Here is a 15,495-nt window from a genome sequence, read left to right on the forward strand (position 1 = left end):
GATCTCTTTATTCTTTACATGAGTAATATTTAAATATCTTTTTTTTTAATCTAATTTACGGTTTCGTGTTATAAATGTGAAATAAGGATGTATAACATAAATGTGTTATAAGGATGTTTAACATAAATGTGTAATACGGATGTATAACAAATGTGAAATAAGGATGTATAACATAAATGTGTTATAAGGATGTTTAACATAAATGTGAAATAAGGATGTATAACATAAATGTGTAATAAGGATGTATAACATAAATGTGTTATAAGGATGTTTAACATAAATGTGTAATACGGATGTATAACAAATGTGTAATAAGGATGTATAACATAAATGTGTTATAAGGATGTTTAACATAAATGTGAAATAAGGATGTATAACATAAATGTGTAATAAGGATGTATAACATAAATGTGTAATAAGGATGTTTAACATAAATGTGTAATACGGATGTATAACAAATGTGTAATAAGGATGTATAACAAATGTGTAATAAGGATGTATAACATAATGGTGTAATAAGGATGTATAACATAAAGGTGTAATAAGGATGTATAACAAATGTGTAATAAGGATGTATAACAAATGTGTAATAAGGATGTATAACATAAAGGTGTAATAAGGATGTATAACAAATGTGTAATAAGGATGTATAACATAAATGTGTAATAAGGATGTATAACAAAAATGTGTAATAAGGATGTATAACATAAATGTGTAATAAGGATGTATAACAAATGTGTAATAAGGATGTATAACATAAATGTGTAATACGGATGTATAACAAATGTGTAATAAGGATGTATAACAAATGTGTAATAAGGATGTATAACAAATGTGTAATAAGGATGTATAACATAATGGTGTAATAAGGATGTATAACATAAAGGTGTAATAAGGATGTATAACATAAATGTGTAATAAGGATGTATAACAAATGTGTAATAAGGATGTATAACAAATGTGTAATAAGGATGTATAACATAAAGGTGTAATAAGGATGTATAACAAATGTGTAATAAGGATGTATAACATAAATGTGTAATAAGGATGTATAACAAAAATGTGTAATAAGGATGTATAACATAAATGTGTAATAAGGATGTATAACAAATGTGTAATAAGGATGTATAACATAAATGTGTAATACGGATGTATAACAAATGTGTAATAAGGATGTATAACAAATGTGTAATAAGGATGTATAACAAATGTGTAATAAGGATGTATAACATAATGGTGTAATAAGGATGTATAACATAAAGGTGTAATAAGGATGTATAACATAAATGTGTAATAAGGATGTATAACATAAAGGTGTAATAAGAATGTATAACAAATGTGTAATAAGAATGTATAACAAATGTGTAATAAGGATGTATAACATAATGGTGTAATAAGGATGTATAACATAAAGGTGTAATAAGAATGTATAACAAATGTGTAATAAGGATGTTTAACATAATGGTGTAATAAGGATGTATAACATAAAGGTGTAATAAGGATGTATAACATAAATGTGTAATAAGGATGTATAACATAATGGTGTAATAAGAATGTATAACAAATGTGTAATAAGGATGTATAACATAAATGTGTAATAAGGATGTATAACAAATGTGTAATAAGGATGTATAACATAAATGTGTAATAAGAATGTATAACAAATGTGTAATAAGGATGTATAACATAAATGTGTAATAAGGATGTATAACATAAATGTGTAATAAGGATGAAGCTGTAAACAATGTAAAGTGAAAGTTGTGAATATTTGTTTTATATAAACACTGATTCTGTTCAAGGCATTTCCACTTGCTTGGTATGTCAAAATATAAAAAAACAAAGTTAAAACTTAATAATGAAATACGTAGAGTTAAATAATAATAAAAAAAAGTAAATTATTTATTAGCATGCTGCTAGTTCAAGTCAATTCAATTCAATTTATTTGTATAGTGCATTTAACCATTTCCCATTGTCTCGAAGCAGCTTTACAGAAGTATGGAAACAGAAGAGAGAGAAAAATAAATAAATATATAAGAAGAAGAAGAAGAAGAAGAAGAAGAAGAAAAAGAAAAAATAAGAATAAAAACAAATACGTGACTATATACAATTAAAGTTTAAAATTAATTTTTAAATTATTACAGTAACTTAATTTAAAATAATATATATCTGTCCCTATCCCTAATGAGCAAGCAAGAGGCGACGGCGGCAAGGAAAAACTCCCTGAGAGAACATGAGGAAGAAACCTTGAGAGGAACCAGACACAGAAGTGAACCTCATCCTCATTTAGGTGACACTCTACAGTAAATAGTGTAAATGTAAATAATGTCCTTTCTACAACAGTTTATAATAGTGCAACCGAGAGCTCCTGAGGAACCAATGGGTCATCATAATCTCTGAGTTTGCTGATAAACACCAGATCATATAGCTGACTGACATAACATTGGTTCAAAAGAAGGCACGACGGTCTCCGGGCGGCTTCATCCACAACAATCCCATGAGACACTGGCTGACCATGTAGATCGTTAGATCGGTGCTAGCCTACAGTTTAGCATGAATGAATGCTGTTGAAATCCCTAAAACCATGAAAGTGTAGCATCTTTCAAATGTTTTCAAAGGTTGTATACTGTTGAATTACCAATAAAACAGAACAGAAAGGACATTTTTACAAAAATCCACCTTTCCGAATGTTTTCCGACTTTATTTTTGTACTACAATGATAATATAGCTAACAAGTAATGCTAACCTAGCTCGGTCAATATTGCTGACGTAAATCTGATCTGTCAGATAAATGATTTGGGGTGGGGGGTGGGGGGTTATATTCCGTATTTAAAACTGATATTAAACTGGAATGATATTACAGTCCGTTTTACTTCCAGCTTTTTTCTAGTTGAAGTTCTCCTTGAACCTGTGCGATGTGAGGCCTATAGTACAAGTGAGCCAGTGACGTTGTTCAGCTACAGTCAAGTTGTGAACATATTTATAGATTACTCTGAGTCACACTGTGACCTAAACCACATCAACATGGCTGTGTGATAATCGCTAAAGGAACTGGATGTGGTTTGGGGCAGATATTTACGTCAAAGATTTGTAATGCGATTGAATCTTTTTATCTACGTTAGGGGACATATCACCAGGAACGAACTGTAACGGGTAACATGGTCTGTAAAGAGTGGGTAGATGATTATGACGATTAAGTCCAACAAATGGTCATTTTGGGCCTTAAATGTTTTTAACTGGAGGTGGAGACACTATATGGAGAAAAGTATGCGGACACCTAAGCGTCACACCCACATGTGGTTCTTTTGACACAAAGGTGGGAACACACAATTATATACAGTAGAATGTACTGTGTGTACTGTGTGTACTGTGTACTGTGGGTACAGTGTGTACTGTGGGTACTGTGTACTGTGGGTACAGTGTGTACTGTGTGTACTGTGGGTGCTGTGTGTACTGTGGGTACTGTGTACTGTGGGTACAGTGTGTACTGTGTGTACTGTGGGTGCTGTGTGTACTGTGGGTACAGTGTGTACTGTGTGTACTGTGGGTGCTGTGTGTACTGTGTACTGTGTGTACTGTATATACTGTGTCTACTATGTCTACTGTGTGTACTGTGTACTGTGTGTACTGTATATACTGTGTGTACTGTGTGTATTGTGTGTACTCTGGGTACTGTGTGTACTGTGTGTACTGTGGGTACTGTGTGTACTCTGAGTACTGTGTGTACTTCTCTTCACATGAACTCAGCAAGTAGCTTTTCTTTTTGTTTATATATCAATTTATTTGCACATTCGGGTTCTGTGGCTTTCAGTGACAAGTAAATTCATGTGTAGGTTCCTGCTCAGAGTTTACAAATCATTCCTTGATTATGAATGTGAGTTTTAAAAAAGTTCCCTCTAGAACACTAAAAGGTTCTTCAGTTTGTACCTGGTGGAACCAATGAACGTTTCTCTCTCTCCTACAGCACCGGGTTTACAAAGGTTCCGAGTAAGAACAAACTTTTTCGTATGTGTGTAGAGTGAAGAATCTGAACGAATCGGTTCAGTGAAGTGATTCTTAATATATCAGTCTGAGCCAAGGGAGAACGCCGAGTTCCCTTTCGTCCGAAACTGTCGGTCCTGCGGTTCTGACGTCATTACTTCCGACCGCCCCACCAACTCACTTCCCCCTCCCCCTCTCTATCTCTCCACCTCCCTCCCTCTCTCTCTCTCTCTCCCTATCTCTCCCCCCCTCCCTCCCTCTCTCTCTCTCCCTATCTCTCCCCCCCTCCCTCCCTCTCTCTCTCTCCCTATCTCTCTCTGTCTCTCTCCCCCCTCCCCCCCCCTCTCTCTCCCTATCTCTCTCTGTCTCTCCCCCCTCCCTCCCTCTCTGTCTCTCTCTCTTTCTCTCAGTCGGTGGCGATTTGCCTTTGCCGACTATACAATCCAACATGGAGTGAACGCGGAGCGGCGATGGGGCTCGCGCAGGGCCGTCCTCACCGAGAGCAGCTCGCGACTGCAGCCGCGTCGTTGTCGCCGCGCGCGCGCTCATCACAGACCGGAGACTCCGACGTCCGCGAGACCCTCGGGTTGGATTATACGGTGTCGCGCGCTGGTTAAAGTGCAAAACGAAAAGCAAACAAACACGCTTCTGTTCCATAAAGCTAGAAGAAAGAAAACTGGGGGGGGAGGACACACCGAGAAACGGGATCGGTGGGAGACAAAATGGAGCCTGGACGCTGGTGCGCGCGCGCTCTGGGATGTTATTATTGTAGGTGAAACGAGGGAGATAAAATGACCGAGGAATCGCAACCAGACGAGTAAGTACTCCTCTCCCTCCCCCTCAACCCCCTTCCCCCCCATTAACCCAGTGCCCAAAGCCCTGTGCGGTTATTTACTGACTGCACGTCGGCTGGGGTTTAGTCAAGGTGCGCTGGTGTCATGCACTTCTTTTTACATGGGGGGGGGGGGGGGGGGGAGTGAGAAAGAGAGAGAAACAGACAGAGAGAGAAAGAGAGAGAGAGAAACAGAGGGAGGGCCCTCCGTTTTTAGAGAGAGGAAGAAGAAGGGGTCATGGGGGAGGGAGGTGGTGGTGGGTAAAGCGGAAACGTTTTGTGTACAGAAGATTCTCCCGTGACCGTGATGTTTCTTTGTAAACACGTCAGTGTTAAGCTTATTGTAGAGACCTTATAAGCCCACGTGGTGAGCGCGGGGCTTTGGTGCATTTCTGCACCTCTCTCTATCTTTCTCTCTCTTTCTCTCTCTCTGTCTCCGCCCACCACCTTCTCTCTCTCTCTCTCTCTCTCTCTCTCTCTCTCTCTCTCTCTCTCTCTCTCTCTCTCTCTGTCTCCCCCCATTCTCTCTCTCCCTCTCTCTCTTTCTTTCTCTCTCTCTCTCTCTCTCTCTCTCTCTCTCTCTCTCTCTCTCTCTGTCTCCCCCATTCTCTCTCTCCCTCTCTCTCTGCCCCCCCCTCCCTCGTGCTTATTTGCATACCACGCTTCATTCATAAAAAATCCCAATGGCTCAGCTCTGCTCAACTCGACCTCTGACCTGCCTCTCATAACAAAACACCGTATCAAACACATGGTTACGTTATCTTGCCTCACAGAACAGACATCACACCGGAAGTGTGACATTAGTTAGAGCTGAACAGTGATTCTGTATCATACCTGCCATGTGGTTTCTAATATCGAAAGGCATTTGGTCATAAGGATACAGTGATGAGTGCAGATATCACATATCAGTTCAATATTACATCTAGACAAAGACGTGGAAATGTTCTTGTGTTCATTTCAGGATTGCTTTTTTGATGACTCATCATGTACCAGCATCGTTGCTGCTTAATTAAATGCCATCTACAGTGTATAGGTTCCACCCCTGGGGTTAAGTGTCTTGCTCATGAGTAGCAGCTCATTAGCAGCTAGCAGTTTGATTAATAGTAGCTAAGTTGATAAACAGTAGTTGGAGGTTATTTGTTTGAAGAAAAAAAAAGGTGGTTGGTGCCTGTGTTTATCGTCTTGTGGCTGTTTAGAACCAGGTCAGAGCTAAAGAGTCAGTAATATCATTATATCGAATACGTCAGACCCTCAGAGCTTCTAGTAGACCTCAGATCAAACATAACACAACTCTAGAAGCATCTCAGATTTTGTGTAGGTGTCGGTCAGAAATCCTCCGGAGATGAAATTAAACTCTTAATTATAGCTCATATTTAGCTCGTTTGCTAGGCTACTGTGAGGTTTGTTTAGATTTAGATTAGATTAGTTTAGATTAGATTAGAGGTGATACAGTAGATTTAATTTGTTAAGCATGCTAATCTAGGGGGCACGGTGGCTTAGTGGTTAGCACGTTCGCCTCACACCTCCAGGGTTGGGGGTTCGATTCCCACCTCCACCTTGTGTGTGTGGAGTTTGCATGTTCTCCCCGTGCCTCGGGGGTTTCCTCAGGGTACTCCGGTTTCCTCCCCCGGTCCAAAGACATGCATGGTAGGTTGACTGGCATCTCTGGAAAATTGTCCGTAGTGTGTGATTGTGTGAGTGAATGAGAGTGTGTGTGTGTGCCCTGTGAAGGCTTGGCACTCCATCCAGGGTGTATCCTGCCTTGATGCCCAATGACGCCTGAGATAGGCACAGGCTCCCCGTGACCCGAGGTAGTTCGGATAAGCGGTAGAAGATGAGTGAGTGAGTGAGTGAGTGAGTGAGTGAGCATGCTAATCTGACAACACACTATTTACTCTGACTTCTTGTTTCAAGGAATTCTATCAACAAATAGATTGTGCTCACTGATAGAAGACTTCTCAGATGGTCAGACTGGAGGTTTGTGTGCCCCTGTTTCACCACAGCCATGAGAAACGGTTGGTTTACTGAACGTTTTGGACATATTTACACTCTTAGACATAAAGGTGCTAAACTGATTCATGGGCACTAATATGGCAACATCAGTCATCATCAAAAAAAATCTACCAAATGTCAATCAGACAGACTTCATGTCTACTGATACTATCCGGTGTAATCCAGAGAAGGCTGGGTTCCATTTTAAGGAATCAAGGTTTCTTTCTCATGTCTTCTCAGAGAGTTTTTTCTCACCACTGTCACCTATGGCATGCTCATTAGGCGTAAATAGAATGTTTAAAATTGTAATATATATATATATATATATATATATATATATATATATATATATATATATATATATATATATATATCCAGAATATATTTATGTAACTATACTTTGTCACCATATACTTTGTAATAAACAAATTATACAAATAAACCTAAATGTCTTGCAGATCTTGCAGGTCATTGGAGCATGTTACATTAGCTAGCATGACAAACCATTCCCACTGAGAAACCTTTGATTTTTACTATATAGTACTAAAATAAAAATACTACTAAAATACTACTGAAACATGACTGATATGCTACTAAAATACTACTGAAACATGACTGATATGCTACTAAAATACTACTGAAACATGACTGATATGCTACTAAAATACTACTGAAACATGACTGATATGCTACTAAAATACTACTGAAACATGACTGATATGCTACTAAAATACTACTGAAACATGACTGATATGCTACTAAAATACTACTGAAACATGACTGATATGCTACTAAAATACTATCGACATATGACTGAAATATGACTAATGTACTATTGAACGTGACTGATTTCCTAGTGATATACTACTGAAACATGACTGATGTACTACTGTAACATGACTGATGTACTACTGAAATACTAATGAAACATGACAGATATGCTTCTAAAATATTACTGAAATATGACTGAAACATGACTGATGTACTACTAAATTACTACTGAAATATGACTGAAGTATTACTGAAACATGACTGATTTACTACTGAAACATGACTGATGTACTACTGAAACATGACTGATGTACTACTAAAATACTATATAACAGATATACTGTACTATTAAAATACCACTGAAACATGACTGATGTACTACTGAAACATGACTGATGTACTACTGAAACATGACTGATGTACTAATAAAATACTATATAACAGATATACTGTACTACTAAAATACTACTGAAACATGACTGATGTACTACTGAAACATGACTGATGTACTACTGAAACATGACTGATGTACTACAAAAATACTACTGAAATATGACTGAAGTATTACTGAAACATGACTGATGTATTACTGAAACATGACTGATGTATTACTGAAACATGACTGATGTACTACAAAAATACTACTGAAATATGACTGAAGTATTACTGAAACATGACTGAAGTATTACTGAAACATGACTGATGTACTACTGAAACATGACTGATGTACTACTAAAATACTACTGAAACATGACTGATGTACTACTGAAACATGACTGATGTACTAATAAAATACTATATAACAGATATACTGTACTATTAAAATACCACTGAAACATGACTGATGTACTACTGAAACATGACTGATGTACTACTAAAATACTACTGAAACATGACTGATGTACTACTGAAACATAACTGATGTATTACTGAAACATGACTGATGTACTACTGAAACATGACTGATGTACTACTGAAACATGACTGATGTACTACTAAAATACTACTGAAATATGACTGAAGTATTACTGAAACATGACTGATGTACTACTGAAACATGACTGATGTACTAATAAAATACTATATAACAGATATACTGTACTATTAAAATACCACTGAAACATGACTGATGTACTACTGAAACATGACTGATGTACTACTAAAATACTACTGAAACATGACTGATGTACTACTGAAACATGACTGATGTATTACTGAAACATGACTGATGTACTACTGAAACATGACTGATGTACTACTGAAACATGACTGATGTACTACTAAAATACTACTGAAATATGACTGAAGTATTACTGAAACATGACTGATGTACTACTGAAACATGACTGATGTACTAATAAAATACTATATAACAGATATACTGTACTATTAAAATACTACTGAAACATGACTGATGTACTACTGAAACATGACTGATGTACTACTGAAACATGACTGATGTACTAATAAAATACTATATAACAGATATACTGTACTATTAAAATACCACTGAAACATGACTGATGTACTACTGAAACATGACTTATATGCTACTAAAATACTACTGAAACATGACTGATGTACTACTGAAACATAACTGATGTACTACTGAAATACTATATAACAGATATACTACTAAAATACCACTGAAACATGACTGATGTACTACTGAAACATGACTGATGTACTACTGAAACATGACTTATATGCTACTAAAATACCACTGAAACATGACTGATGTACATCCTGAAACATGACTGAGGTACATCCTGAAACATGACTGATGTACATCCTGAAACATGACTGCGGTACATCCTGAAACATGATTGAGGTAAATCCTGAAACATGACTGAGGTACATACTGAAACATGACTGATGTACTACTGAAACATGACTGAGGTACATCCTGAAACATGACTGAGGTACATTTTGAAACATGACTCAGGTACATACTGAAACATGACTGAGGTACATACTGAAACATGACTGATGTACTACTGAAACATGACTGAGGTACATCCTGAAACATGACTGATGTACTACTGAAACATGACTGAGGTACATACTGAAACATGACTGATGTACTACTGAAACATGACTGAGGTACATCCTGAAACATGACTGATGTACTACTGAAACATGACTGAGGTACATCCTGAAATATGACTGATGTACTACTGAAATATGAATGAAATGCTACTCAATTATGACTGATATAGTACTGAAATATGAAACATTTCAAAATTAAAAAAAACATTTCATTCAGACTGAGTGCTTGTACACCTGATAACAAAGTGATTAGCCTTATGTCATTTTGTCATTAGCACATAGCTGAGGTAATTACCATGGTTTTAGGGATCTTTAGGCAGATTGACTGTTTTTACCACCACATTTGTTAAACGGGCTTCTTCAACAACACAATCCCTCCAGAAATCCTAGACAAGTGTAATCCTACCACATAGGACATGTTTTCCCAGACTGACACACAAATGTGCTCATAACAAAAATATCATATTACAATGGTTGAAAACATTTTTACAAATTACAACAAACTAAGATAAAAAAAAAAAAAAAAAAAAAAAAAAAATATAAAATACTGGGTAGTTTATCTCACACACACACAGCAATCTGGTACAAAATTAATTCCAGTCATCTCCATGTTGCTGTTAGAAATAATATTATATACGTGTTATAAATGTACTCGTCATTTCCGTCATTGAATTTTTTTACTTTCAGAATATCATTGTTATTGCTATTGAATCCTACACAGTAGCTCATAAGGTCTTTGGGTTTTTACATTGCATGGAAAAGTGGATCAAAGTACTTGGCTAATAGCATTAGCATGGAGTCAAACACCTTTCGTTTGGTTAAGCGAGCGCTTTAGGAGCTTAACATTAACTCCTGTAATCAGCACATCATGTTATTCATCATGTCAAAGGCAACATGTCAGGCTCAGCAAACCTACTCTGGAGATAAACACAAATAAAACACAACAATGGGAAGTGTTGAAAGGAATCCACAACGGTGTGGCCGAGTCACTTTCCTGTGTGTTCCTATTCCTTTATAAACCCTCAGCCCTCACCTGCCTGTCTTTAATTCTCTTACGGTGATAATAATAATAAAAAAAAAAACATCCTGTAGGTCACGCATACAGAAAATTGGACAAAGCTCTGAAACTGGAGACTTTTTAAATAAACACTAAATAAGTCTTTTTTGAAAACATTCATAAGTAACAATCTGTTTATTACACAATAGCATATTCCAGCGAGTTTATAATTAATCGAGATCTAAACCCATGATAATTTACAGCAGGAGCTACAGACATAGCTGCAGTTATAGCGACTGAATCAACACCTCCTGACCAATCAGAACGAAGAATCCAACAGCACTGTGGCTCTCTCAGCGCTTAACTACACTACAGTAAAGCACACACTATTGATTAGCACACCAGACTCATATTGTTCGGCTCCTTCAGGTCCGTCACGGCCTGTCAGCTCAAACTCTTTTCTTTGGTTATCGCTGCTCTTTATCTTGTTCGTGCTGAAGGTTTGTGGATAGAACGTGCTAGTGACTCAGGCGTTGTGGGGGTTGTTATCTTTTATTATTCTAATTTATGACCCTCTAACACCCGTGCTGAGCAAACACACACCGACACACACACACACAGAAACACACAAAAGGCAGGCTGGAATGTCAGGCAACCTATAATAATAAACAGCAAATGGTCCAAGAAATGCTTCGGATTTTATCCACAGATGGAAAAAGTCTGAATTACTCCGTTGCACTACTTAACGATATGTATCATGGGATTTATGTCTCAAAAACAGTTTTTGCAGCCACATCCAAAACCATAGCGGATAATATTCAGTGAAATCCCATAACGCATCGTAATATGACAGTATAATTCGGTGCGCTCTAAGAAATACTGGACAGATTTCTGGACAGTCTGGGATTTACAACCTGGAACATTTCTGCTTGGAAGTTTTTCTGATAGGAAAGTAAGGGATGTAGCCAGAACCTTTCCTACTGATTCTGTTGGGGTGACAATCCTAGAATCGTACGATCCTCATCACACTAGGCTGTGTGTTATGGCGTATGTCAGTGTTACAAATTCAACATCATTAGCTAACAGGATCTAAAGCTGAACTACTAAAAATATTCAGTGGCATGCTTCCTAATAAGGAATATCCTCAGTATGACCAGTGTTTGCTCATTTGGTTGTACTTTGTGCTCCAGGGAATAGTGCACTAGCTAACGAGCAAGCACACAGTTTAGATGAGGATGAAATAAAAATTCTCAGAAATGTTTAAGTTCATTTTACACGTCTACCACTTCAAAACTTAAAATGGATTAGTTAAATTAAATGTGAATGCTAGCCACTGTACTGTTTCTATTTCCATTATTAAAATGCTAAAATCAGTTCTACTTGCTGTCCTGTACTGCGGTATAATGTAAAACTAATGTTTTGCTTCACAACGTTGCTAACACGGCTAACAATCAATCAACGCTGAGTGCCAGTTAGCATGATTCCATCTACAAAGTCAGGGAAATGCTAACTCTCTTCTTCTTCTTGTTATTCATTGCTAGCAAGTGGAATATAGTAAATTCTACTATCTTAACTGCTAATTTGTACTATGAAGAGCTAGTTAGTGCAATCCCTTCTACCTAATTAAGAAAATACTAACTCACTTACAAGCTACTCTTGCTACTAACTACAGCTAATATACAAACTTCAAGAAAATGAACTGTCAAGAATGTCAAGAAAATTGCCGACTCATTTCTCCTAATGATCCAAACACAGCTAACGATCCTTAAAAGCTAAGCGAGTGCCAGGTAGCTTGGTACCTACTACAGATGCTAACTCTTCTTCTTGCTGTCAATCATTGCTAGCAAACGGTAAATAATACATGCTAATCTGTTAGCTGCTTGCTTTTATTATGAAGTTTTATACTCTTTAGTGTTAAGCTCTTGATTATTGATCTCTCTCTCTCTCTCTCTCTCTCTCTCTCTCTCTCTCTCTCTTTTAAATGTAAACCAGTCTGTATTAGCAGAACCGATATATAGATTTCCCTAAAATAAGAAAATATATGAATAGATTATTTTTTGTCATGTCAGCACGCATGTCTAGCTACTGTTTGATTCTTTGTTTGTTGGCACTCTGTACATGTGTAACGGCTTGGAAGTCGAACTAATTACTGAAACCTTAGTAACGCAAGAAATGTGAAAATGTGGCTTGGTGAAGCAAACATACAATTATTACTTTCTTTCCCCTCCTTACGTAATAAACACCACCTTACGGTGAGCATCATCTTAATTCTTTGTTAAATATCATGTTTTTTAAATTGATATACATTTTTAGATGCCGATAGATTCAACTAAATATCCACTGTAACTGTGCATAAATTATTACTATAGAATTAATATTGAAATATCAGAATTGCTGTTATAGGAATGTAACGAAGAGTTCTGACCAATCAGATTTAAGAATGTAACGCCGCTTGCTGTGGAGGTTAATTTTTTCAGTCCACGTTTCAGGTTTTAACACACAAAGGGGTGTGGCTAATTCTTTATGGTGCTGATTGGCTTTAAAAAAAAAGCCGCTTTTTGCGGCTGTCAAGTTATAAACATAGAGTTAAAAGAAAAATAGTCAAAAATAGAATAAAAAAAAAATTAAATGGAGTTAGTTGGAAAATAATTTTAAACAATTTTGAAAAGCATTTGAATACAAATAGAAAATTGAACAACAAAAACAACAACAATACTAATAATAATAATAATAGAAAATGTAAAGAGAAATAACAAACAATTAAAAATGTACTATAAAATAATACCAGAATAAAATGTTAATTTAAAAAAAATTGCATTGATTAAAAGAACAAAAGGAAATAAAAAAATTAGCTGAAGAGTCAAAATTATTCCTAATAATATGGGATAAATGGAATAAATAATTTCTTTCGGTGTGCTTTTAAGCTAATGAATGAAAAGGAAACAGAAAAACAGACGTGTGTTTATTAGATAAAGCAGCAGTGAGAAAGTGAGGGAATTGGAGCGGGGCTGAAAAACTCACCTTTGCTTTTACTGTCCTAGAAAAGAGTTGCTGATAAAGTGCCCACGTGAGGGTCGTTTTTTTTCACATGGTTTATAAATGTTGGTTTGGGATTGAGTTAGTATTATAGATATATATGTCTTACACACACACACACACACAAGTACAGCATGCTTAGTCTCTGGTGTCGTGTTACTGTCTATGTAGCATCAGGAGCAGAACAAGACACTACAGGAAGTCTTCCTGCTCTCATAATCATAGCAACCTCTTCAAAAAAAGACAAAAAAAAAAAACAACCTAGGATCCAGAGCTGACTCTTATCCAACAGCAGTGACAGAATGAGGGTTATGAACTGCTTTATAAATTTGCGGAAACATAATGAATGCTAATGAATCGCCTGGTTGTCCGGTTCAGGCAGCGCCGTTTTGAATGGAGCGTAAACACCGTCGCCGTTCTCTGCATCTCTCTTTGATCTGTCGCCTCAAACCCAGGCATGAAAATCAAGCCTTCAATTAAAGCAGTTCCCACAGTCTCTGCCAAGAGCCGGCGCCATCTGCAGAACCAGTCTCTTCCTCTTTGACGAGGAGTTTTTCGCGTGGGCCAAAGGTCAGAGGTCAGTGTGGAGTGTAACACACATGGTGGAAATCACAGCTAATAGATGCTTATGCAGTTTATTGATTAGACTAAAACAGCTGGAGGGTCAAAGTCCTGTATGAAGAGATGGATATGACTTCAATCAGAAAAAGTAGCTGCTTGCTAGCTAAGAGTTTAGGTTTTGTTTATTGCTAACTTTAACCCTGGACTCAGACTCCTTGTACTGTGTGTTATCTCACTTTATTATACATATTAATATTTTTACCTGCTTAGAATTTATTAATAATACAAAGTCTAATTTAACTATATGTGTAATATCTCCGGGGGACACATTGGCTTAGTGGTTAGCACGTTCACCTCACACCTCCATGGTTGGGGGTTCGAGTCCCGCCTCCGCCTTGTGTGTGGAGTTTGCATGTTCTCCCCGTGCCTCGGGGGTTTCCTCTGGGTACTCCGGTTTCCTCCCCCGGTCCAAAGACATGCATGGTAGGTTGATTGGCATCTCTGGAAAATTGTCCCTAGTGTGTGATTGTGTGAGTGAATGAGTGTGTGTGTGTGCCCTGCGATGGGTTGGCACTCCGTCCAGGGTGTATCCTGCCTTGATGCCCAATGACGCCTGAGATAGGCACAGGCTCCCCGTGACCCGAGGTAGTTCGGATAAGCGGTAGAAAATGAGTGAGTGAGAGTGTAATATCTCCCATTATATCACTTCATGACTGCATACACTGTTAGCTTGGAGTACGTTAATAATCCTGCACGGTCTTCAGTGTTCTCTGTTTTCTACTGTTTGTACTACAAAGTAAGAGTTTTGCGCCGTGTTTGTGTCGGAGTGTAAAACTCTAGCAGAAGAATTTCACTGTCTATAGACTCTTAATGTGCTCTTTATACACATGACAACAATCAGGAAACAGGATTAAAGGTGCAGTTTGTAATTTCAGAAAGTGTTTCTAGACCTACGATAATTTGGAATTTTTAAAATACGCAATTCTATTGTGATTTAGAATTAAATATACGGGTTGCGACTAAGGTCTTTATTTCAGGTTTCTACTTAATTTAAAATTTTCCGGCCCTCAAATGAACTCAGTCATTACCACGAGCTTTATCACTTTCCAAAAAAACATCGTTTCAAGTTAGATGGTGAGGTTTGTCAAAGAAGGATGTCTTTTTTCTCTTCCCGGGCCTGAAATTAGCCCCGCCTCCAGACAACAAAACTGCTATGTTCAACAAATTCAACACATGCAGTGTTATAAGAAATGGAGCGGGACTGATCAGTTTACATTTA

The 15,495-nt window shown here is 37.2% G+C and overlaps 1 protein-coding gene across 1 annotated transcript in view; it reads left to right on the forward strand.

The window, feature by feature from the left end:
- Nucleotides 1–4,348: 4,348 nt before the first annotated feature.
- Nucleotides 4,349–15,495, forward strand: part of spred2a (sprouty related EVH1 domain containing 2a) — a 20,413-nt gene continuing 9,266 nt past the window's right edge. The window contains exon 1 of the mRNA XM_060860063.1: nucleotides 4,349–4,795. Coding sequence (XP_060716046.1) covers nucleotides 4,770–4,795 — 26 coding nt within the window. The 5' untranslated portion in view covers nucleotides 4,349–4,769. The remainder of the gene's footprint in view (nucleotides 4,796–15,495) is intronic.

This window comes from Tachysurus vachellii, chromosome 24, assembly GCF_030014155.1.
Source record: "Tachysurus vachellii isolate PV-2020 chromosome 24, HZAU_Pvac_v1, whole genome shotgun sequence".
Taxonomy (NCBI): Eukaryota; Metazoa; Chordata; class Actinopteri; order Siluriformes; family Bagridae; genus Tachysurus; species Tachysurus vachellii.